This window comes from Zonotrichia albicollis, chromosome 10, assembly GCF_047830755.1.
Source record: "Zonotrichia albicollis isolate bZonAlb1 chromosome 10, bZonAlb1.hap1, whole genome shotgun sequence".
Lineage (NCBI taxonomy): Eukaryota > Metazoa > Chordata > Aves > Passeriformes > Passerellidae > Zonotrichia > Zonotrichia albicollis.
The window spans coordinates 11,210,386-11,235,226 of NC_133828.1; the positions used below are offsets into that span (position 1 = coordinate 11,210,386).

General features: G+C 45.2%; 1 protein-coding gene across 22 annotated transcripts in view; it reads left to right on the plus strand.

Moving 5' to 3' along the window:
• Nucleotides 1–24,841, plus strand: part of LRRFIP1 (LRR binding FLII interacting protein 1) — a 109,467-nt gene that overhangs the window by 55,985 nt on the left and 28,641 nt on the right. For 7 of the 22 annotated variants that reach the window (XM_074548019.1, XM_074548023.1, XM_074548000.1 and 4 more), the window contains exons 4-13: nt 1,518–1,565; nt 2,770–2,814; nt 3,334–3,384; nt 6,729–6,761; nt 8,208–8,255; nt 11,532–11,588; nt 14,394–14,474; nt 15,573–15,617; nt 16,458–16,523; nt 20,309–20,386. The exons of 1 other annotated variant lie outside the window; for it this stretch is intronic. In XM_074548019.1, the coding sequence (XP_074404120.1) occupies nt 1,518–1,565; nt 2,770–2,814; nt 3,334–3,384; nt 6,729–6,761; nt 8,208–8,255; nt 11,532–11,588; nt 14,394–14,474; nt 15,573–15,617; nt 16,458–16,523; nt 20,309–20,386 (552 nt within the window). The remainder of the gene's footprint in view (nt 1–1,517; nt 1,566–2,769; nt 2,815–3,333; nt 3,385–6,728; nt 6,762–8,207; nt 8,256–11,531; nt 11,589–14,393; nt 14,475–15,572; nt 15,618–16,457; nt 16,524–20,308; nt 20,387–24,841) is intronic. 14 more of the 22 variants (XM_074548020.1, XM_074548003.1, XM_074548006.1 and 11 more) reach the window with 12 other exon arrangements.

Sequence of the window (24,841 nt, forward strand, 5' to 3'; positions counted from 1 at the left end):
ATTCATTAAGATTTTTCTTCAGGGGATGTTAAGCATGTCGCTGAGTAATTTGAAATGGAGAAGGAAAAGCCTGTAAGTGGAACTTAAACTGTGATATAGCAAGTCTTGTCAGGGTTGTTTCCTTATCTGCCTTTTGCAAGGCTGAATTCATAAACCAGTGTCAGGAACAGAGGGCATGAAAAGAAAGCAGAAACCCTAAAAAAATTACAAATGTGTTTATGGATCCTTCCTATGTGTGAAAAAGGATTCTCCATTTCAATAGTGTGTTCGAGTTTTTTAAACTGATGTCTAGTGTTAGAAAATGTTCTCAGTCTGTTAATGGCTAAAAAGCCTCTAATAAGGCTTTACCTGACCTGCTTTACTACAAAGCATATAATCTGCAGGTTCTCATCATGCGCACAGCTCTAGGAGTTCATGGAATTCTCAGGGGTCATTCTCAGGCTGAGATGTGTATAATGGCTACTTTTATAACAAGCTTGTGCATGGCTTATGAATCTGAAGTGGGAATAAAGTAATACAGCACAGAAGAATGTGCAGCTGTTTGGTTTAGTTTATCAGTAAATAGTGAATGAGGTTTTAAGGGTGAACATAAAATTACATTAATACCATTGAGTGAGTGCTAAAACCAGATTGCAATACAGAACAGGTTTCTATTTTTTAAAAAAATAATTTCCTAAGGTTTGGCTGTTGATATTTCTGCCTCCTCAAGCATGTAAGAAAGCTCTAAAATACATATTCTTGCTTAATTAAGCAAGATTGCCATTTGCCTATTGCTGTGCTGTAGGCCAGTGATTTTAATTCACACAGGAATCATTTTAATGGACACCATTAGAAACACAAAATTCCTGAGACCAGATTTGACAGGCTTCTTTGGGGAGGAAGAAAAGTCCCATTAAACTTGTGGATCTTTGAACAACTTGCTGCCTGGAGGAAATTCAAGTCCATGGGGAAGTTCCCAGTGTTGTCTTTGCCTGCACTGGTGGATCTTGTCCTCTTGTACCCTTGTTGGGGCTGCCTCTGCTCTCAGGTGGCTCAAACAGCCTGGTGCTCTGAAAGGAGCTCTGTGGAGCTCCAATCCAGCAAATCAGGGTGCCCAGAATGAGTTGTACCCAACTTGTCTGCCCAGTTTGACAGACCTTTACGGGAAACATGATTTGACAGCAATTTTCATCCTGGAAGAGTCCTGCGCTCGCCTCCCTTGTAATGAGTCTTGACTTAACTGGGTCAGGAATTCAAGACTCATTACTCTCCTTGCTCCTATCCCCCAGCACAGGGGGTTTTGCAGTGCTGAGGGAGAGGAAGCTGCTGAGCACCCTGGTTGTGCCCAAATTCCCCTTTCCGCTTCCCAGGCAGCTTTTCCCAGGCATTCACTCCGGTGCCATGCGGCACAGCTCTCACTGGCACGGTCATGTGGAGCTGTGTGGCTTGGCCAAGGCCTGGCAGTGCATGCCTAAATGTTCTGTGTCTGCTTTTCTCATCTAAATTCTGCTTTTTTTTTTTCCCTTTTCTGTCTGTAGAAATATTATGGGCTGGATACTAAGTGGGGAGACATCGAGCAATGGATGGTAGGACTTGATCAACGTAGCTCAACAGCTTTTGCGTGTGGCAGTTCTGAGTAGTTTATCACAGAGTTTGAGATCCCTCCAAGTAGGTATTTTCATCCATTGGGAGTGTGAGTTCCACTCCAAGCAATCCCACAGTTTTGCTTTTCCAGCTGAAATGTGAGTTTTGATCAGCTTAAAACTGGTAAGGACTCGGTTAGAGCCATCTCCTTTTACAGACCTGTGTCCATGCTATTTGCTGGAAGATTAGATTAGGATAAAAACCTGTTAAAGCCCCTTGGGACACAGGGAGTCTTTGTGCTCATTTTACTTTTTGTGGGTTTCATCACCACTTCAGCCTTCTTAAATCTGCCTTCAGGTAAATTGTGGGCAGGTTTCACTCATGCTGTTTCATTTCCCTTAGCTCTTACTGGCCCAGGGGAATCCCTCAGAGAAATTATTGCTGCCATGTGTCAATCCTCACTTTTTTCCAATAATACCCTGTCCTGGATTTTAGAATTTGCTAAAACCAGTGAATACCAGCTACAGACATGGCCACTAGCAACATTTGACTGTTTTAACACCCATGATAGGAGATGAAAAAGTTGCTAATGGGCTGGAAGGTTTCAAATGTGTTTCAGCCCTAAGTTTATGAAGCCAGTTAGCAGCCATGCCAGCTGAAAGCTGTGGCCTGCAAAGCTGAGTATTGCACACTGGCAAAGGCAAAACTGAACAGCCAGCTTCCAGTGTGGAAGGTAGCTTCCCAAACTCCCCAAATTCCTCGGCCTTTGATAATTAATCAGTAAATACTGGTCTGCATGGACCGCCCCAGACTCACACTGAGTCTCCTCAAATCCTTGCTGGATGAGCACAACTCCACCTTACTGGCAGTTCCCTTGCTTGGAAATCAGCTCTGTTGACTACAATATTAAAACTTTTTTTTTTTCCTACTGCTGTTTCCAAATTCAGTGGCAAATCAATTTGTTCAAACCAGCTTGTTGAAATGTAAAACATCTGATGTTGTTTCCAGTGTAGCAGAGAGGAATTTTGGGGTCTCGCAGGAGGGAGGAAGGGTTTTTCTGCTTCGACAGGGTGTCACCTCCTGTTGTTTGGTTTAAGTTTACTGGCTCCTGTGCGTGGCTGGAGCTCAGTGTGTGTTTCTGGAAGGCTCTGTTGCTGTGTGTGTCCTCTCAACACCTCCCTCTGTTTTCTCTCTCTGCCTTGGTAGGAAGACAGTGAGCGTTATTCCTGTAGAGCCCGAAGAAATGCCTCGGTCAGTACCTGCTTTTGCTTTTTCTCTTCAGACAGACATTTCAGGTTAAGAAAACAGACTCTGTATAAGTGTACAAGGCACTTCCTTCTCAAAAGAAAAGGAACCAAAACAAGCTCCCACCTCCCACCAGCCCTGGCAAGTGGAAACCCCAAAGCCACTTCCTGACTTCTCTGCCCTCTCCCCATCACTCCAGGGAGCTTTTGCAAATGTGCAAGAGTAAAGGGGGTGGAAAGTGGGGAAATAACCTGTTTGGAGTGTTTAATGTTCATGAAAGGGCCAAGAGCTTAGAGCAGGGAACACCTGAGCAAGCTCCTCCTTTACCCTACAGTAAAATGCTTGACTGTTTCTTGGGCAGGGTGTGATTTCATTTGCTTTCTGCTCACACTTCCAATGCAATCCTTTTGTAAAAACATTGAGTTTGTGCATCTCTCCCTTCCTCCTGTCCCATCAAAGCCATCAGTGCCTGTTACCTGTGTTCTTTTCACGGTTTCTTTTTGTCTCTACGCTTTCTCTCGCTAGGCTTCGGATGAAGATGAGCGCATGTCAGTGGGTAGCCGTGGAAGCCTGAGGGTTGGTAAACTGTGCAACCTCTGTGTGCATGTCTGTGTGTGGCTGTCACTGTCCCCTGTGCCCCCACACTCCGAGGGGACTGTCCTGGACGTGTTCCATGTTGGGTTTTTCAAGTGCATCACTGATTGTCTGCAGTGTGTGCCCCGTGCAGGGAGCCTTTGTGGTCACTGCTCTTCACTCCTGCAGGAGGGACTCAGCCGAGACATTGGTGTCTGCATGCACCTTGTGAGCTCCCCTGTTTCACTCTGAAACTGGGAATTTGGGAAGGGGAATTGCTGGTGGGGTCAGTGTTTATTAGCCCAGGAAACCTGAAGTGATTGATCAGTGGAAGTAAGTGTTGGGCGCTTTGGAATTGCAGGTGAATATTCATAAAATAACAGAATATGCTGAGCTGGAAGGGACCCACAAGGATCATTCATCCATCTCCTGTCCCTGCACAGACCCCCCAACAATCTCACCCTGACATCCCTGAGAGCCTTGTCCAAACTCTCCTGGAGCTCTGGCAGCCTCAGGACTGTGCCCATTTGTGCCCATCCCTTGGCAGTGCCCAGCACTCTCTGGGGGAAGAACCTTTCCCTGATATCTAACTCAAAAATCCCTCTGACACAGCTCCAGCCATTCCCTTAGGTCCTGTCACTGGTTACTGGCTTTAAAACTGCTTTAGAAATACTTGAAAAACATCTGCAGGCCTGAGTTTTGTGGAGGGTGGGATTAGTGAAGCACTGAGTACTCATCTGTAGGAAAAGTTCAGTTTTTCCTCCAAATGTCCAGACAGTATTTTCCCAGATAACACACATTTATATAAACCTTAACTATGTTTTTACATACTAAAAGACTGATTGAAAAAAAAGAAAATTCTGCTGCAGAGCCCTGCCAGGGATCCCACTGTAAAATTGCACAAAAATGTGCTTAAAAATATAAAGTGCTGCCTTGTTCTCTTTTTAGTGGAATCCTTATTGCTACTCATGAAATGCTGTTTAAACCTTTTTTGCTCAAGATTACAAACTTGAGTGCTTTTCAGAGCTAGGAGATGCCTCACAGCTCCAAAGATTCAGTGGAGAAAATCCTCTCTGCACAGCAGAACGTGAAAAGCAGTGTTTATTTTACTTAGGGTTAAATGTTGACATATGGAAGCGTTTTCTGGAGGGGAAAAAAGATCTTTAGTTCAGTTGAAATATCAATTCTATTTGTTTGGAAGGTCATGACAACACAGATGGGTTGTGTATCCCTGGCTGTAAAATGGCACGATGCAAACACACCAGCTCTATGTTTATAGCACATCTGCATCTGAAACATCTTCTCTCCATGGAAATCCACCACTGATTGTTTCTGAGGTGCTTTTGCAGCACAATCCTGGGGTTTGTATACATTTAAGGAGCAGAAGCTCTGCGTTCTCCCTCCTCACCATCCATGGAGGAGTTTTCCTGGCCCTTTTTTGCTGAGCAGTCTCAGGCTCCGATAACCAGGGACGTGGGATGGCCCCAAATTCCTCCTACTTCTGCAAGGAATGTCCTTCTCTGACAGAAGCATCTGCCTGGAACTTTCCACCCTGCTGCTTCTCAGTGATGTTGCACAGGCCCTGTCCACAGAAAGCAGCATTTGGTGGTGGATCTGCTGACATTTACGCAGGCACAGGAAGAGTTTTGACAGAGCTTCCTTGCCTTGTTTTTGTGTCACTGGGATTGTAGAAGCACGTAAATATTTGTCAGTCTGAACTGAAATTTAGCCTTCTACATCTTCCAGTTGTTCTATTCACAGTTAATTAATAGAATCACAGAATGGGTTGAGTCAGAAAAGACCTTAAAACTCATCCTGTTCCACCCCTTTCCACTATCCCAGGTTGCTCCAAGCCCCATCCAACCTGGACTGGAACAATTCCAGGAAAACACAGCTTCTCTGGACACCCTGTGCCAGGGCCTCAGCACCCTCACAGGGAACAATTCCTTCCCAATACCCAATTTTAACCTATTTTTTGTCAGTTTGAAGCCGTTCTTCCCTTCCCTGTCACTCCAGGCCCTTGTCCACAGCCTCTCTGATCACTCTCCCAGTGTGGACTTACAGCAGATGCTTTTAGTAATTAGTAATTTAGTAATTTTAGACCACATCTGTGGCCAACCTGTCAAGGTTTGGCTCCTGCTGCATCTGTCTTCAAAATAACAAAGCCAAAAGCCCCATAAATTTTGACCAGCCTTAAAAAATCACCTGAGTTCTTGTGTCCAGTTTGGCTTTGGAGCTATTTTAGCCTGAAGGCAGCATCACAAACAGTTGCCTGGTGTCCATGAAGGGTTTATAAATGGCTTGGAGAATTCTGAATGATGCTGTCTTTGTGGAGGCTCTCCTTCCATTGTTGCAGGATGCCATTTTTGGGACATTCCTCTTCCATCTTTGGCACTCAGGCTCCTTGCACTGTGAGGGGCTGGTGGTGCCAGGGCTTCCCTTTTGCAGCTGTGCTTCTCTTGTGTGCAGGAAGTTTTCACTGAAATGAGCCAATATCAGACATTCACTTCTCCCTGGGGCTTCACCACCCCGCTGATCAGTGTGGGTTTCACTCTGGGCTTTTCTCCTGGAATATTTCTGAAGTGGATGCCCGGACTGCAGGCACCAGAGATGTGCTGAGGTCACTTTTGGGGAGCTTCTGGATGCTTCTGGCAGAGCAGGCAGCACTGCACACTGCAGAACCTCCAGAGATGTTCATTAGAGCAGGCCAGCAAATGGGCTGAGGTTCTAGAGCTGGGACTGTGCTGCAAACAGGGACCAGAGGTCCAGGGCTGTGTCTGTGGCTCCTCCATGGAGAGGCTTCTTCAGCAGCTTCCCTGATGATCCTGAGCCCATCCACACCTCCTGCCACTCCTGTTCCAGGAGTTCTGCAAGCTCAGTTCTGTATCATGCAGATTTCCCTCAGTAACATCAGCCTGTGTTTGTTAGGGCTCTTGAACCTCTCTTCAGTCCCTTTTCTATTTCATTTGTCCTGGTTCTCCCACTTCCCAGATGGCTGTCTCTAATCCAACACTATCAGCATGAAATATTGTTGTGTTATCAATCACTCATGATTAATTTGTGCATCCTTATTTTATCAATCACTCCTGAGTTATTTGTGCGTCCTTGTTTTGTATCCTCCCAACTTCAAACTTGTGCCTTTGTGCAAGAGATCCTGCATTATCAAAGTTCTTTAGTTGGGATTTCCATCTCCCTGCATTATCAAAGTTCTTTAGTCGGGATTTCCACCTCCCTGCCTATTTTTGTGTTTGTTTGCTGTTGGTTTTGTTTTGGGGGAGTTCCTTTGGTTGACATAACTTGCATTTTCCTTTGTTTTCTGATTTTCCTCTCCTCTCATGCCTTTACAGTCTCATTTGGATTATGCCAGCACCTACCCAGTGGTGAGAACAGTCTGCAAGTTGCAGAGTGTGTGTGTGTTCAAAAACTAATCATGAAGAAGCAGCTAACCCAGGTTGTGATAACTGCTCTGAGATCAGGGTGATCTGGAGGCGTCCTGAGGCAGTTTGTGGTCTGTGATGTCAGGGTGCCACTTCCCTCTCCTCCTGCTCTGACACAGTTCCGATGAGAAGTGACAAATGGTTAGAGAGATCCGAGCTGGGTTTGGCTCAGAGGTTACCACAGGCAGGGCAGAATGGATTTCCCCCGAAACACTGTCTCTGTTAAAGCCTGTCCATTGTTGGACCAGCTGCATCTGGATTTATTTCAGCACAGATCTGGAAAGGAACAAAACTCTCATAAACTGCCTGTAAATAGATCTAGCAAAGGTGACAGGATGTGGTACTTTCAGGGTCCCCAGAACAAAGGAGGAATTGAGATTCTGACTCCATGTTCTCAGAAAGTTAATCTATTATTCTATGATGTTATATTATATTAAAGAATGCTATACTAAAGCTATACTAAAGAATAGAGAAAGGATACAGACAGAAGGCGTAACAAGATAATAATGAAAACTCATGACTCTCTCCAGAGCCCTGACACAGCTGGCCGTGATTGGTCATTAAGTCAAAACAATTCACATGAAACCAATCAAACAAGCACCTGTTGGATAAACAATCTCCAAAGCAGCAAAACACAGGAGAAGCAATCAGATTATTATTGTTTTCTTTTCTATCTGAGGCTTCTTAGCTTCCCAGGAGAAGAAATCCTGGTGAAGGGATTTTTCCAGAAAACATGACAGTGACAGACAGGACAAGCACACTGCCTACCAAAGCTGCGGCTTGTGTTACCTTCACTCTAGGGGACAAAATCACATTAATAATAATGCTTTGACAGCAAGTATTTGCTCTGGGAACACTGAGATAAAGCAGCTCCTGAAAGAACAGAAAGGGGCAATGAGGACTAAAGCTCAGTTGAGAACATTTCCACAACTGGAGGTGTGCTGGAGTCTGCAGGAAGCAAACTGGGCAGTGCAGTCCTGTAGATTCCCCTGCTTTTCCCCTCTCCTTCATTCCAGTTTCCAACCGGGATCTCAGCACATCCCTTTGTGCCTGACCTACATCCCGGAATAGCTGCAGCACGTTGGGGTGTTTGCATGGCTCTATTGATACAGTCAGGATGGACAGCTGTGCATTGACTGAGCCCGGCCAGCGTGGCTGATTGGGAGCACAGCTGCTGAATTTACCAGTGCATTTAAGCAATATTCCCAATAACTGAGCAATGTTCCCAATAACTGAGCAATATTCCCAATAACCGAGCGTTTTATTCCATTGGCTGCCCCCTGAGCCCTGCCCTGCTCCTCTGCCTGCATGGGGATGTGCATGCCTGGCCCTGCATGGGGGTGCACACACACTCACTGATCTCACCCCACGTTCTTCATCCCACTGCAGGCTGGATTAGAGAGTGAGAGGACCAAAAAGAAGAGCTACTCCAAAGCAGTATGTATTTCTGTGTGTGTCTCACAGAGGGTTCTGTGAGCCTCCAAAGCTGCTGTGGCTGGACAAGGAGTGTGTGCAGGTGGCAGAGCTGCCAGCCCAGTGTCAAGGATACACCACAGCTATCAGCACTTGATAGGGAATAATGAGCATTTGAATAATTTCATCTCCAAAATGTGGGCTAATCCAAGCTCTTATTTCAGTGCTGTGCATAAAGAGTGTGTGGGAAAAGTCAAAAACTTACTGGAGCTGTAATAGGCAATATTGAGAGAATATGATAGAATCCCAAATGGTTTGGGTTAGAAAGGCCCTGAAACCCCATCTCATTCCACCCCCTGTCATGGGTGAATCTTATTCCAGGCAGGCAAAGAGGACACTGATGCCTCAGGTTTGAGCTTTTATGTTTTTCAGATTCTGTGCTGCTTTAGTGTGTAGCTCTGAGCTTCATATTAGGGCATGATGAGCTCTCTTCACAGAGCAGGGAGACAAAACAATTCCTTCTCTAGCTGGGGACCAAGGACAAGTTATCCAAATTTCAGGCCCAAGAGCACAAACAATGTAGGCTGGAGAGAGAAAAACAAGCAGGATGGGACTTCATAACCTGAAGTTATAATTGGACAATTAACTTCAATATGCAAATAGACCAGAACTTATAGAAGTGAGAGACCTCGTGACTGGTCATCCATTTTGTGACTATTTTTGGGTTCATCTTGGGTGCAGCCGTGGCTGGGCTCTTGTGCTGCCCAAGATGGATCCATTGAGGCCTCCTAATAATTCCCTGCTTTATTCTTTAGCTCATCACAGCTGGAGGCTGGGTTGGGGTTCTTTGCCACACTGGAAACAAGCAGAGAATTTTTCTGAGGGCTGGAAGTTGGGTGTGGGATTGAGACAGCCTGAGGGAGCAGCAGGAGCCACAGCCTGAGGTAAAAAACATTGCAAGCAGAAGTGGACACAATGGCAGTGAAGTGGTTTCCTTTGACAAAAGCAAGAAGAAAATACAGAGAAAAATAGGGTCACAAAAGGGAGAAAAGTAAAATAGAGTCTTTTTTGCCTCACTAGCATGAAGTTTTATTTGTTCTAATTTTCATGAGGGTCAGATGCTTTGCATGTAAACGTGGCCTAGAACAAAGGCCAGCGAGGTCTGATAAAACTGACCCTGCTCTCCAAGAGCTGCCTGGAGCATTTGCCTTCAGAAATATGCACTGGAGAGGTTTCTGGAGAGGGTGGGTCAGAGGGAAATGGCCTCAGCTCTGGGGCTTCAGGCTCAAATCTCTGGGACACACAGGGCAAATGAGGCAGATTCCTTTAGAAGGGCCTGAACTGTCAAGTGATAACCAGTTACCGTGGCCTTGTGGAAAATCCATCATGCCAGTCCAGCTGGAGGTCCTGAGCAGGGTAATTATTTCAGGGCATAAAGGATGTTCCTGAGAATTGACTGTGAGGCTCCTGGCTGTCTCTGCGTGACACGAAGCGAAACCTTGGGCCAGACCTCCTTCTTGTAAAAGGAATGTACAGTTGGAAAATAGCTTGGTTAGAGAACAGGACAGCTGGGAAGGATCTCAGCTGCTCTGCTCCCAGCTAAGACAGCATCATCTGGGTTTTTTAAGGAGGGAAAAGCAGTTCCCCAGGAATCTGTGTTGCCTGGCTGGCTGAGTGCAGGGAGTGAAGGCAGTTTCATACAGGGTTAGAGTGAAAATACTGATGATAAACAGGAGACAGCTTGTCAGAATGGAATAACAGTAAAAACAAATGGGGAATACCACATCTGGGAAAAATGAAGGTACCATTGCAAAGTAATAGGATGGTTCAGATAGTGATCTGAGGTTACGTTTAGTCAATATTGCACAGCTGAAAAAGGCAAACAAGTCCTCAGTGTAGCAATAAAAGGGGTGGTGAGGTGATTGGTCTGCACACAGTGCTGCCTTCAGCTGCTGGAGATCCATTTTAACCATTCTTAAGCATTGGAGAAATTCAGGGAGCTTGGAAAAAAAAAAAAAACAAACAACCTGGTAAAAGCTGGAAAGAAGCCAAGCTGTGTGAGAAGGCTACAGCAGAATTTCAAATCAGTTCTTGAATAAAAGAAACTTGGATGTTTGCCTTCCATTTGGGGTGATAGTATTGCATTTCAATAGAGATTCTAAGCTTTTCCCAGAAGTTGCTTTCCCAGCTTGGCTCTGAACTGGTTTCTAAGTTAATTTGTTTAATTTTTCATGCAAGCTGCTGTATAGTAGATGATAAATATTTCTCTTGGAAATTGATTCAGATTGGTTCTAGTGGATTTTCATTTTAGAACTCATTAAAGCATGGACTTCAAAACTCGATTTTAATAGAAATTCTAATTAAATTTCCACCAAGCCCCCACCCCAAATACACAGAGTGCTTCCTTGTTTTCAGTGTTAAACCAGGGCTGGTTGTGAGGTGATACCTGAACAGTGAATTGCTGGGGAAACCTGAGCTTTTAATGCTGTCCATTGAGGAGACTTTTGGGTCCTCTTCTTCACCACCCCATTCCCAGACTCAGGACTGAGTCACTGATTGTTTTCTTTTATTCCCAGCACCGCTGCCGTAGGGATTTGAAGCACCTCACCTTGTTTGTGGAGCAGTCCTTGTGGGCTTGTTTGTTTTCCCTCCTGACCCCAGGGAGGACAGCTGAGCCCCCCCAAATCTCCTGCCAGCCCTCAGAATCCTGGTGTGAGGCAGATGGCCGCTGTCTGGGTTTCATTCTCATGCTCAAAATCAAAAAGAAGAGAATTTATCCAGCGCTGCATGTTCGCTAAGCTGGATTTCTCAAATGGAATTAATTCCTCTACTACAATTTGCAGCTTTTTAGGTGTTTAGCTGCCTGAGGTATAAACAGCTATAGTGATTTATGCCCTTTATTGTAGTCTCTGATCTCCTTTCTGTCCCCATTTTGTGCCCTATTCCTTTGACAGAGTGTTTGAATATAGAATAATATTTAAATATAGTAATAATAGGGGAGGCAAAAAAAAAAAAAGAAAGAAGGGGGGATCAAAAAGGGCAAGCAGGAGTATCCTTGACATTTTTGGCTGTTCTAGAGGCAGTGACACAAATGTTTGTGTCTTCATGTTTGAAATCATGACCTAATCCTGCACTGCTCCTGCTCCTGGTGTATCTTTGAAAAGTTCTGTCTCTGCCTTTGCCTTTCATAAGTGATGACATTTGCTTAAAAACTCCCTTCGGGGTCTACGTCAATTTTCCTTCTCTCCTTTTTTGTCTTTCTGTCTTTCCTTTTTTGTTTTTCCTTTCCTTCCACAACAGACCAATGGTTATGAGGAAGACGTGTATGGATCATCCCAGAGTAGAAAATCTAGCAGGGTTAGTAGATGATTTCTATTGCTATAAAATTCTATCATTCCATTTGATGGGATTAAAGCTAATTAGCAAATTCTTTCTGGCAGTGAAGCAAGTTTTACCTGTCTTGCACGTTGTGGGTTTGGAGTTTGTCAGGCACTGGAGGTGCAGCAAGAAATAAAAAATCAAAATCTGGGAAATAAAAAATCAAAAATCAAACCCTGAGTGGGGAGTCTCAGAAATCAGTACAGAAAGATCTTGGGAGCCAGAACTGCTTTAACTTGTGAGCAAAAGTGGTTAGAAATTACATTGTGGCAGCGCTGGCAGGGAGGGTTTCCACCTGCTGGAAACAGAGTGAGTGCTTCTCCACCTCTGCAAAGGTGTTCATGCTGTGCTCTAGCACTGAATCTCTTAATTTAGACCATGCCTTGAGATTTGCATAGTTAAAATGGACTTTGGGTTTGAATTTGCATAGTTAAAATGGATTTTGAATTTTCCCCAAATGCACATTGTTTATTTGAAGTTTGCTTAACTAAATGCCTTTGGTTTTTTGGTCTTTTTTTTTCTTTTTTTCCCTTTATAAACCATATCCTAGGGTTTCTGGAAACGCCTACAGATCTGAAGAGCCAGTGCAAGTGTTCCCACTTAACTACTTAACATTGCTGGACTTTTATTTCCAGTCCAGAAAAGCTTAATAATTAACTCAGTTGTGAGGATGCAGGTCACAGTGTTCCAGCACAAGTGTTGTGTGTCAATTACAGCAACTCCTGGCCCTGCTTTGTTCAATATTGGGGATTGTGCAGATGGTTTAAAGGGGGTGTCCAGGCACACCCTGGGGACAGAAGGGGAGCTGTTTGGGTTTTTTTATTCCCCCTTTATTTTAACAAAGCCACACAAAAAGCTCAGAGCCTGTTGATCTTTGTGCTGTCAAGGCTTCTTAAGACATTTAGTGCTGTGCAGCCTAAAGCTCAGTGTTTAGGCCAAAAATAAACTCTTGTAAGCCTCCATTTATCCAAGTGTTTGAGCAATAACAGGCTGAACATGAGAGGGAGTTCAGGGGGTGACTTTGTAGGCACAGAGTTAAGCAGGAGCCTGGATAAACAGTGAAACCTGATATTTCACGTCCATCTAAAATTGTTGCTGCCATATAATTTAGCTGGCATTATGTGGATAAGAGACAATGAAATGCTGTTGCTTGAGCTGCTGAAAAAACAGCCTGTCCCATTGCTGGCCCATTTGAGGAGTTCAAGGAGCTTTATTCTGTAGCACTGGTGATAAATTATGTTCTTACTCTTTACTGACATATTCCAGTGCTCCGAGGGCTGCAGGGAGAGCAAAATATCTGCAAGAAAGTCATCCGGGGGAAGAGGTTGTTTGGTTTCCATTTAAATAATTTTAAATCATGCTGGAATTAGCGTTTGCAGCGTGGGGGTTTAGTCTGAGTAGGGCTTAATTACAGCAACATTGTTAGTTCCTTGTAGTTCTGTTGCTGTTTGGATTAATCATTAATTAGGAGGGGGAGGAAGGTTTGGGGGTAACTCAGAACAGCTGAAACTTCAAATTGATGCCAGCCTGCTTGGCATTCACTTTTTAGGAATATTGTCTCCAAAATGCCCAAGCTGAATCACAAAGTGACAAGGAAAAATGAAAAATAGGAAGATTCTTCAGGACAGCAGGGAAATGATGAATGAACCTGCTGGCAATGGCTGTTTCCAAAATGGGTGTCCAGTTTTAAGTCACAGCATGGGCTGATCTCCTTGTACACACTGCACTTGCAGTGTCACAGGTTGATCCCTTAAATATGATTAATGCCATGTGCCAAACAGCCCACGTGCAGATTGCAAACTCTAAGCAGGAATGAAAATAATTTCTTAAAGTTCACTTCAGGTTTCCCTTCAGACAAAGTCTCCTTTTACAAGCATTGTTTGAGGGGCTTTGGTTTGTGGCTGGTTGTTGCTTGGGTTAGGTTTTTTTGAGGTTGGACAATGATTTGCCCTCAGCCTGTACCTGTAGGTATTGTGACATATCTAAATTTCAGAAAAAAATCAAACAAATTTCTTTATTTTGCCACAGATCTGCCTCCTTTGTGAGGGAATTACCACCTCCATGGACCTGTGGTGAGGCAGGTTAGGGTTGGTGAGGAGCTGACTGCTGAAAGCAGAGGGCCTTGGCTGTCTGAGAAATGTTTGGAGAGGAAAGGTGTCAGGGAACGGGTGTGAAAGGAGAGCTCTGGAGAGCAGCAAAGGGGGTGAAAGTGTGACATCTTTCAGAGCAACCACTCCTCATTAACATCCCCTGAGTGCACCAGAAGTGCAGGGATGACTGGATGCAAGGCAGACAGCAGGGAGAGAAGGTGTTTAATTTAAAGAAGGTGCTTAAAGTCTCACTTCTTAGAGAACAGTTTTCTTGCCATGTCTGACAGTGGCTGCTCACACTCCTGCTGGGCACAGGCAGCAGCTTTGGTCCCTGGCTTTGCTCTGCATCTCCCAGCATCTCAGGGTGTAGCTTGCAGGACATAAACTCCCCAGGATCCCAGGAGGAACCTGGCCAGCTCTCTGGCCAGTGCATTTTTCCAGTGCTTCAAAGGCCCCACAGTTTTCACACATCCTCACAACTTTAATGCAGTTCTCTCTTCACACATCCTCACAACTTTAATGCAGTTCTCTCTTCTTTGTGCATCTGTGACCACTTTGACTGCTTTGCAGTTTGTATTCACTTAGTTTACTTTTTGCTTCCCATTTAAAGGAATAAAGAATGAAGCTGAGTTCTCAAGGAGTTTTCTTTTTTTTTTTTTTTTGTTTTGTTTTTTTGCTTTGTTTGTTAATGCAGGCTTCCTACTACTCTGACCTGGGTCTCCCCAACAGCAGCTATTCTTCCACATCTCAACTTTCTTCCCAAAATGGAAATTGGGTCTGTTGCCCTCTGGCTTCACCTGGCCTGGACTTTGTTTGGATAATACAACCTCTTGTGCTTAGGAATCAATTGGACCAATTGTCAAGAGTCTCTGTAGCTCTTTTTAGTGAAACTTTAAAAAAAGCCTCGAACAAACCAGACCTTTTAAGATTTGGAATGAGTCATGGAAAACTGTTTTCAAATGAGCACAGTCAGTTTTTCCTTTGCTGCTCCTCCCTTTCCTTGTTGGTCTGGAAAGATAAGGGAAATCTTAATTACCTGAAGTTCTCTGTTTGAGGCAGCTCCTCTGCATAGCGTGTCAGTCTGGTGAGCTTGAGACAATCCAGTCTGCACTACATGAAATTAAAGGGAAGCAGCTCCCAGAGTGCTGGGAGAGCATCAGTGGAGTGTAAAACCCTGTGAGGTTGCATTGTCCCCTGTGTGTGACAGAGCTGGTGCCAGCAGAGCTCCAGCAGTGCCCCAGGGGTATGGATGGGGCGCTGGCAGCAGGACCTGGGTTTGGGGTCACTGCTGGAGCCTCCTGCACCCAGCTCTGCCACACACACAGAGTGCTCTGGCTTTGTGTGAGTCCTGCGTTTTGGGGGGGGGATGTTACTAACACTTGTTTCAGGCTGCTCTGCTTGAAACACTTGTAATTTTTCCTGAATTGGTTGTGTTTTCTCTGTGTTTGTGAATAATGAAACACACAGGAGATGTTCTTACAACTAACAGTGTGTGCTTTGAAGCACTTCTGTGTAGCTCTTTTTCGTGAGGACAAACCCCATTTCTGGCTCCTGTACACCAACGTGTGGGAGACAATAACAGCTCAACAACCTAAAATTAAATTTTACTGTTTTGCTTTTGCATACTGTCTGTGTCCTCCCTTCCTGTAGGAAATGCACGTGCCTGCTTGGTATTCTTAGTCTTTGGGAGCAGAGATCTAATGCTTTCATGGAGCACATGACTAATATTCTCTGTCCTGGGTTTCCTTCTGCTGTCATGTAGGGGTCCTAATCTCTCACCAAGAGGGTTCATTCTGTTGTAGGCACCTGGTTGTTTTTTTTTCTGTCGAATTTTCTGTGCCAAACCAAAAAGTGTTGTGCTTGTCTCCCCCAGCCCTCCCTGCTGTACAGCGATGCCCTGCCAGCCAGGAGTTACAGGGTTTGTTGTGCTGATGCTCTGAGCACCAACACCAGAGCCTCCCACCCCCAGCCATGCACATCCTGTCCCCTGCTCTGTCTGTAATTCCCCTTGAGTGCATTTATTTGTCTCACCCCTGGTGTCCCATCCATCTGAATGCCACGTGTGTGATGCTGGTTGTGCACACCTTTGCTGAGCCTTTTTTTTTATTCCTGTTGGGATTGTGCTCATGGGGTTGTGATGCTGCCAGGGAATTGTCTTCCTTGGTGTCTTTGCAGCAGCAGGACAGAGAGGCAACATCAATTCTTGCTGGCTGCTTAACAGCTAACAAAAATCTGTTCACAAATATAATTTTTTAGACAAATTCCTGCCTTCTTGTTTAAAATTAGCTTCTCAGATTTTTTTCTCAGAGCTTAGAGTTTCCTGAACCATATATCTCTGTGCTAAACCAGAGTCTGTCTTAAAATATTCATTTTCCTCCTATTTTATTAATTTACTAAACTGGCTGGTAAGTGGAGCTTATTAGGAGGTAAGTGAAGCTCATCACTGCCAGCACCAGCAGTGAAAGTGAAATAGGTGGGACCGGTGTAAGAATTGATGTAGCCATTTCATGGGTAGGCAGTCACAGCATTAAATTAAAATTGAATTGTGAGAAGGGTTGGTGTCCCACCTTGGGCTGGGTCAGATCCTGCACGTTCGCTCGCCTCGGCTCGGCTCTTCCCTGCATGCTGCTGGTGTTGCACCCAGGAGATGTCCCTGTCCCTGCCCACGCTGCTGGCTGCCTGTGCTTGTTCTGGGTGAGTTTGTGGGTGTGCAGAGAGGCTGAGTGCAATGCTGTGCTGACTCTGTGTTTCATTGTAGGCGTCGGTGTACGACGAGAGCGTTTACAGCGGGAGCCGGCGCTATAGTGCCCCCAGTTCCCGTGCTGTAAGAGCTTTTCTGCTTTTCCCTGCTCTGTCCCTGTCCTCTGCCGGCCTGGGGAGCCTCCCACGTGGGCTGTGTGACAGCCAGGACCTGCTGCTGTAGGCAGCAGGAGTGGGAGCACCATTCCCACCTGCTTCCATGGGGCGGTGATCAATGGGAGCTCGTCCCTCTGGGACTGGGGAATCCACTCCTGCCTCACACAGATCAAACACCTTGGGAAGGCCATGCATGAAATCCTTTCCCCCCACCTAAGTCTTAATTCTTGTCAAGTGCAATTTTGTAAAATAATCAGCCAAAAATTTAAAAATCAGTTCCGCATAAGCAGTGTGAAGTGGGAATATATGGGTGGCTTGGTTTTGTTTCTTGGATTTCCCATGAGTTTCCATGGAGCAGTGATGGATGGGAACTCATCCCTCTGTGGGACTGGGAATTCACTTCTGCCTCACACAGATAAAACACCTTGGAAAGGCCATACGTGAAATCCATAAGGCCATACATGAAATCCTTTCCCCCCCCAAAGTCTTAATTCTTCTTGTCAAGTACAATTTTGAAAAATAATCAGCCAAAAATGTAAAAATCAGTTCCACACAAGCAGTGTGAAGCGAATGATTTTTGGGAATATATGGGTGGCTTGGTTTTGTTTCTTGGATTTTCCACCAGCTTCCATGGAGCAGTGATGAATGGAAACTCATCCCTCTGTGGGACTGGGAATCCACTTCTGCCTATGCTTGGTTTGCAGATAAAACACCTTGGAAAGGCCTTTCCCTCCCTAAGACTTAATTCTGCTGGTCAAAACTGAGAAAAATACAAGTTTGAAAAATATTCAGCCAAAAATTTAAAAATCAGTTCCACACAAGCAGTGTGAAGCAAATGATTTTTGGGAATATATGGGTAGCTTGGTTTTGTTTCTTGGATTTCACACCAGCTTCCATGAAGCAGTGATCAATGGGAGCTCATCCCTCTGTGGGACAGGGAATTCAGGTCTGCCTCACACTCAGTTTGCAGATAAAAAACCTTGGGAAGGCCATACATTAAATCCTTTTCCTCCCTGAGTCTTAATTCTTCTTGTCAAAACTGAGAAAAATACAAGTTTGAAAAATAATCAGCCAAAAATGTAAAAATCAGTTCCACACAAGCAGTGTGAAGTGAATGATTTTTGGGAATATATGGGTGGCTTGGTTTTGTTTCTTGGATTTCCCATGAGTTTCCAATGGGAACTCATCCCTCTGTGGGACAGGGAATTCAGATCTGCCTCACACTCAGTTTGCAGATAAAACAATTTGGAAAGGCCATACATGAAATCCTTTCCCTCCCTGAGACTTAATTCTTCTTGTCAAATACAGTTTTGAAAAATAATAAGCCAAAAATATAAAAATCAGTTCCACACAAGCAGTGTGAAGTGATTTTTGGGAATATATGGGTGTCTTGGTTTTGTTTCTTGGATTTATAGTTAAATATATTTTACAGTCATATATTTGACAGTGCTTCCAAAATGTGTGTTCATGTGAGTGGAGGGCTCTGTCATGGATGGGGAGCAACAATATAAGGAATGACCATATAAATTGTGTATTTGAAAAAAAGAAACTCCAGAAGTTGGTTTACAGATTAAAAGTCACAAAACACCTTCATATCTCCTCTGTGGGTTTTTGGGGCAGGCAGTATATCTGCTGCTGTTGTGTCCACCTGGAAAACAAAAAGGAAAAAAAGGCAATCTCTTTAGATTTTTCAGTCCTCCTCTGTGGGCCCTCTGCTTATTCTGCCTCTCATAGCAGAACCCAACCAACCAAGAGAACCCCAGCAAACAAATAACCACCATCTAAGGCCATAAGAGTGAAAAGCCTCGAGACAGACAGTGATGTTAACTTTAAACATCACATTTTTATTAGCTAGGAGGAGGAAACATTTCCAAGAGTGCTTACTGAGCACTTGTTAGTCCTTCAAGGGCTGTGCCATGCTCTTGCCAGCCCACTGATTCACATCATTTACAGCAAACCTTTCAGCCCAAAACCTGTTTGCGGGTCTGTCGGGGCTGGCAGTGGCATGAGGACTGAAACCCTGGTGCTTTCCCCTCCCTCCATCCCCGTCCCCATCCCACCCTGAGCTACAGGTGTTTATTTGTGTGTAACCCAGCCTTTCCAGTTCCTGGAGTAATGAGAGACTTGGAGCAGGAGGGGTTTGCCCCAGAGGCAGTGACCTTGTCACAGCACCTGTGGTTGTTTTAATGCCCCTGAACCTGAGAGGGAGTGTCACCTCTGCTGGCTGTTCCCAAAAAATGTTTTTGGAAGGGCAGGTGGATGCAGGGGGTGAGGCTGAAAGTGGCCTTGCTTGGTCAGAGCCACTTCCACAGTCAGCCCTGCAACGCATAGGGAGCAGCTGTGGGATAAATAGGGCCTGGAAACATTAATATGGGGCTCATCCGTACTTACAAGTTTTTCCCTGTCACACATTTCAGATTTATTCCAAACCCTTCTTTCAGTAAACATAAAACACTGCCGTGACCAAACAAAACCTGTGGTTTTACTTCAGTGCTTTTTGCCTTTGATTTAGGAATTATTGTGTGACTGGCAATAGTTGGAAGCAGTGTGCAGCAGAGTTTTATAACCTCTGGAAGGAAGATCAGGTGCCCAAAGCCACTGTTAGACACAGAGTCCCAGAATGGTTGGGGTTGGAAGGGACATCAAAGGCCACCTGGGCAGGGTCACCTTCCCCTCTCCGGACTGCTCCAAGCCCTGCCCAGCACTGACCATTCCAGGGATCCAGGGGCAGCCCCAGCTGCTCTGGACACTGTGCCAGGCCCTCCCTAGGGGTGCATCCAAGGGCACTGCCCTGCCCATGGGCTGTGCACCCTGCACAGGATGTTTTGTGGGCTTGTGCTCTAGCTGGGGTTATTTCCAGCTTACCCTCTCACCATTCATTAGTGCTGCAAGCTTAATTTGATGCTGTGCTGCTGTGACTAATGGTGATGGAGCAGCCCTGCAGTGGCTTGGCTGCTCCTGTAGTGACTTAATTTAAAAAGCCCTGAAAAAACCCACAGCATCTCCAAAGTGTAAAAATTCTTCAGATTTCTGTGTGTTTGTATCTGAGAAGTCCTTATCACCTCTGTAATAAACTCATTGTTTTCAGGGTAAGTTCTAGTTATATTTCCCTGATGCTTTAAACTTTCATTTTCCTGTTCCATGTCCACTGCATTTAAACCTCTGGAAATAAAAGAGCATGGACACATTCCTTGTCCATGTCCTGCCCTGCATCTCTGCTCAGATGTTTCCTTTCACAAAAAGCTACAAGACTTTCTTTGGCAGGAGATGAGGACTGCAGGTGCTGGAAAACCAGGAGAGAGTCTCTGAGCTGGGCTCAGTTTTTACTTTAATCCCCACATAGATGGATGTTTCTTCCTTTGGCCTGCAGAACATGAATTCATTTTATATGTGCATAATGTTGGGAACATGGGAAAGTGATTCACCAGAGCTCTTGGAAAGTAGTAGGATGGAGCCTTTTGTAGAGAAACTGAATTGTTTACTTGTCACTGGTACCTGAAGAGATATAAATAAATGATTAGTATTCTAAGAATTGAGTCAAAGCTCTACTTGAACTGCCAGTGGAATTACTGCTTGCCTTGATTTTCAAATTAACAATTCTCTGTTTTTCACTGCTGTTCCATTGTCCAGCTGCATGTAACCATCTCTTGAACTGATTTCAGATGTGATGCTCCACATCCTCTCCTGCTTCCCTTGCCAGTTCTAATGCCTCTCTCTTTTCTCTGCCTGCTGCTCCTGGATTTCCTGCTGCAGCCCTCTGAGTACAGCTGCTACCTTGGGTCGGGATCTCGGGCATCCTCCAGAGCCAGCTCTGCTCGGGCCAGTCCAGTGGTGAGCTCCTCTCTTTCTCTTTGCCCTTTGTTTCATTCCTCTCTCCTTCAAGGTCCTTTTTTTGTACAGAGAGGTCACTGTCTCTGAGTAATCCTCAAGGGATGTATTATTTGCTTAAAAGTGCTGTCACGCTTCTCCTGTAATCTGCCTAAATGTTTGGAACCTCAGAGTGAAAAATTATCTAGTAGTAGCAATGGCAGCAGCTATAAAATTCTAGAAAGATTTCTACAGAAATTTCAGCTATGAAATTCTATTTGCAACCTGGTAGTCCATAAAACAGCAGGAAGATTTTTTTAGTGATTCAGGTACACCTACCTCAGACGTTTCCCTTAATGGCACTGTTAAATAGTAACCACTAATCAGTCATCTGAGCAGGAATCCTCTAAATATCAGTGCTTGTATACCTGGATTTATAAATGCAGTGATGGAGAAAATTAGTTAAAGGAGATTTTGTGAGTTTCTTAGGGTGTTAAGTAGACCTTCTGGGCAGCACTTTAGGAGGAACTGCAAAACTGAAGTGATTTCTATGCAGATGCATGTTAAGACAAAGAAACCAGAGGAGAAATTGCAAAACTGAAGTGATTTCTATGCAGATGAATGTTTGGACTCTCCTGCACTTTGGACTCTCATGACAATGCTGTGTTTGCTTTAAATGGAGAAAAAAGGCCCAGCAAGGTTATTGTGGAAGAGACTGGGATGTTGATGGGAGTGCTGTGTCTCCTTTTGGGGAGGAGGAAACCCTAAACGTCCTGTAGCATTCAAGCAGTTCAGTTTCTGTCCAGTGAGCAGAATTTTGGTGCAGAGCTGCAGGGCTCTCCAGAGGTTGGATTTGATTATTTTGTGGGACTGCAGAGTGCCAGGCACTGCAGTCTTTAGCAGGGTGAAGTGCTAGAGGGATAAAGAGCACCCAGCTCAAGCTGTGGCTGAGCAATGCTCAAGTGCTAATGATGCCTCAGGTTTGAGCTTTTATATTTTTCACATTGTGTGCTGCTTTAGTGTGTGTAGTTCTGAGTTTTATATGAGGGGATGGTGAGGTGTCTTCACAGAGCAGGGAGACAAAAAAATTCTTCTATAGCTGGGGACCAAGGATAAATGATCCAGATCTCAGGCCCAAGAGCACAAACAACATGGGCTGAAGAGAGAAAAACAAGAAGGATGGGACTTCATAATCTAAAGCTGTAATTGGACAATTAACTCCAATATACAAATGAAGCAGAACTTATAAAACTATGAGACCCTGTGAACAGTTGTCCATTTTGTGACCATTTTGGTTCACCTTGGATGCAGCCCTGGCTGGGCTCTTGTGTCCCCCAAGTGGATCTATTGAGGCTTTTTAATAAATCCCTGCTTTATTCTTTAACTCTGGCCTCTGTTCCAGGTCAGCCTTCACAGGGCATCACTAAAGGCTTCTCCACCCCCTGCTTTTAGGGGTTTCTGTTCCTCTCTGTGGCTGTTTCCAGCTCTGGGTATTTCTGATTTATTTCCAGGCATGGGGACAGCTGCTGAGTGCTCTAGGATGTCTGGTAGAGGAAACATGCAGCTTACAGTAAACTAAAATATAACAACATTAATTTGCCACAGAGAATGAGTTTTGGAGTCTGCCATTAGAAAATATACAACAGAGCTGTGTGCTCTGAAGTTTTGGTGTTCCAAGTGTACATTCACTTTTTTAAATTGTTAAAAAACAGAGGGAGTTTCATTGGATACTGTATGGCAGCTGGTGAGCTATAAATAAATCAGTGTTTTAATTAGCCCCTGAACCTGAGTCCCTGAGCTATGAGTTCTTGCAGAATATAACTAACATTAGTAATACATCTTAAATGGATTTGCAAACTGAATTTCAATTACCCCCAAAGCAAGAACTAACCAGAATAAACAGGGATTCCATGACAGCTCTGTTAGGGCAATAAGAACTGGGTACCCACGCAGTGCATTTGGTGTTTTCTGTGTGCCAGCTGAGTCACTCCTGCAAGTTCCTCACAGGAATCAATCACAGGATGCAGGGGTGGGTTTGGGCTTTAAATCCCCTGCTTACACTTTGGCCCCGTGGTATGCAAGTGGCTGGAGATGCTGTGCTGAGTCAGCACCAAGCTGAAAATCTGCTCTGCAGGGAGACAGCAGGCACTCCTTAAATCACCTTTCTTTGCTTTAATTAGTGGTTTATTGCCTGCTGTGAAGAGCTTCCCTTATTTCTGTCACCTTGAAGAAGAGCAGAGTTAATGCCACAGTGAGTCCAGGTGATCCTAAAAGTTCTCATTGCTACACAGGGTCAATCCAGCAGCACTTTGTGATTATGATTTTTTTTTTCCTGCATTAAACAGACATTGCTTTTCCTGTAACTCAGGGGAGGGATCACTTTTACTGACAAGATTCAAAGTATTCTTGTAGAGTTTTCAGTCAGGTACTTGAGAGTGGAGAATGATTCCATGGAACTTTACGAATTAAAGCACACAACAGCTTGTCCCTGCAGCTCTGAAATTTTTTTACTCACTGTTCAGTGAGCAGTGAGCAAAAAGCAGCAGTAGTTTTCCTGCAGTGGTTTTCCTGCTGTGCACAGCTTTGCTAGCTCATGTTCTCGTTTGTGTTACCATGTTGGTGATACAGTCAAAGGCAGAAAGATACTTCAACACAATGTGTGAATATTTGGCTTTGTAGTTATTTTAGGAATTCACTATATCTGAATGAGGTTTGCTGTTTGTTTATTTTCCCTTAACATTTTTCATGTTATCCCACTGGTAATTATCTGCTGTCCTTGCAGTTACTGCAGATATGCAAATATGTTGTTTAATAGTAAACCATCCTCACAGAAAGTACAGATCTTAACACTACTGAGAGCAAACATCAGGCATTTCTGTACAGATGGGCCTGAGCTCTCAGCATGTTTTGGCAGAGCTGGACTTTTGATAGGAATTGCAGGAGTTTTGTTGTTTTTCTTTGCTAAATCAAGAAGCCACTAGTGAAAAGCAATTATTTCTAAATCTGGAACAGGCTCAGTGGTATTTGTCTGAAGGCTCTCTAGGGCAAGGCAGGTGGAACAAGAGGAGAGGGCTGTGCTGAGATGATGATGATGGTGATGATGGTGATGATGGTTCATCCTGGCTTGTGGAGGCTCAGGCAGCAGCACAAGCAGTGAGAGTTCATCCTGAGCACACACAGAGCTGTGGAATATCCTGAGCTGGAAGGGACCCACAGGGATCATCAGTCCAAGCCCTGGCCCTGCACAGACCCCCAACCATCCCACCCTGTGCATCCCTGGGAGTGTTATCCACTGGGGCTGTGCCCGTTCCCTGGGGAGCCTGGGCACTGCCCAGCACCCTCTGGGGGAGAACCTTTTCCTAAAATCCAGCCTAAGCATCCCCTGACACAGCTCCAGCCATGCCCTGCATCCAGAGGAATCACAGGGAGCAGAGATTGGAGCTGCCCCAGGGATGGAAGGTGCCAGCCATGCTGAGCTCTGCCTTTATCTCCTCTGCTCCAGCTGAACAATCCAAGTGCCTTCAGCTGCTCATGTGGCCCCTGCAGGCCCTTCCCCATCTTCTGTCCCTCCTTTGATGGCTCTCTGACAGCTTTAGATCTTCTCAAAAGCTGCCCCAGCCCAGGGCAGACAGGACAGTCCCCTCCCTGGCCTGGCTGGCACTGCTGGGGTGATCCCCCAGGACAGGGATGTCCCTCCTGGCTCCAGGCACTGCTGGCTCACATCCAGCTGGCCATCCACCAGCACTGCCAGATCCCTGCTGCCCTCTCACTCACTCCCAAGTGTGGGCATACCTCAGTGCCCAGCTGTGAACACATCTGCTCACTGGCAGACACTTACAGAAAGAAAGTGAAGGCACTGACAGACTTAATTGTGGTGGAGGCACTTAGGAAGCTTTGCCTTCTCTCTGGATAGGGTAGGTTGTGTCCTAGCCCTGCCTCTGACAGCCTGCATGTGCTTTGGGATAGGGCAGGTTGTGTCCTAGCCCTGCATTGAGAGTCTGGATGTGCTTTGGGATAGGGCAGGTTGTGTCCTAGCCCTGCATTGAGAGTCTGCATGTGCTTTGGGATAGGGCAGGTTGTGTCCTAGCCCTGCACTGACAGTCTGGATGTGCTTTGGGACCCTCTGGATAGAGTGGATTGTATCCTAGCCCTGCCTCTGACAGCCTGCATGTGCTTTGGGATAGGGCAGGTTGTATCCTAGCCCTGCATTGAGAGTCTGGATGTGCTTTGGGATAGGGTAGGTTGTATCCTAGCCCTGCATTGAGAGTCTGCATGTGCTTTGGGATCCTTTGGATAGGGCAGGTTGTATCCTAGCCTTGCCTCTGATGGTCTGGGTGTGCTTTGGGACCCTTTGGATTGGGTAGGTTGTGTCCTAGCCCTGCATTGAGAGTCTGGATGTGCTTTGGGATAGGGTAGGTTGTATCCTAGCCCTGCATTGAGAGTCTGCATGTGCTTTGGGATAGGGCAGGTTGTATCCTA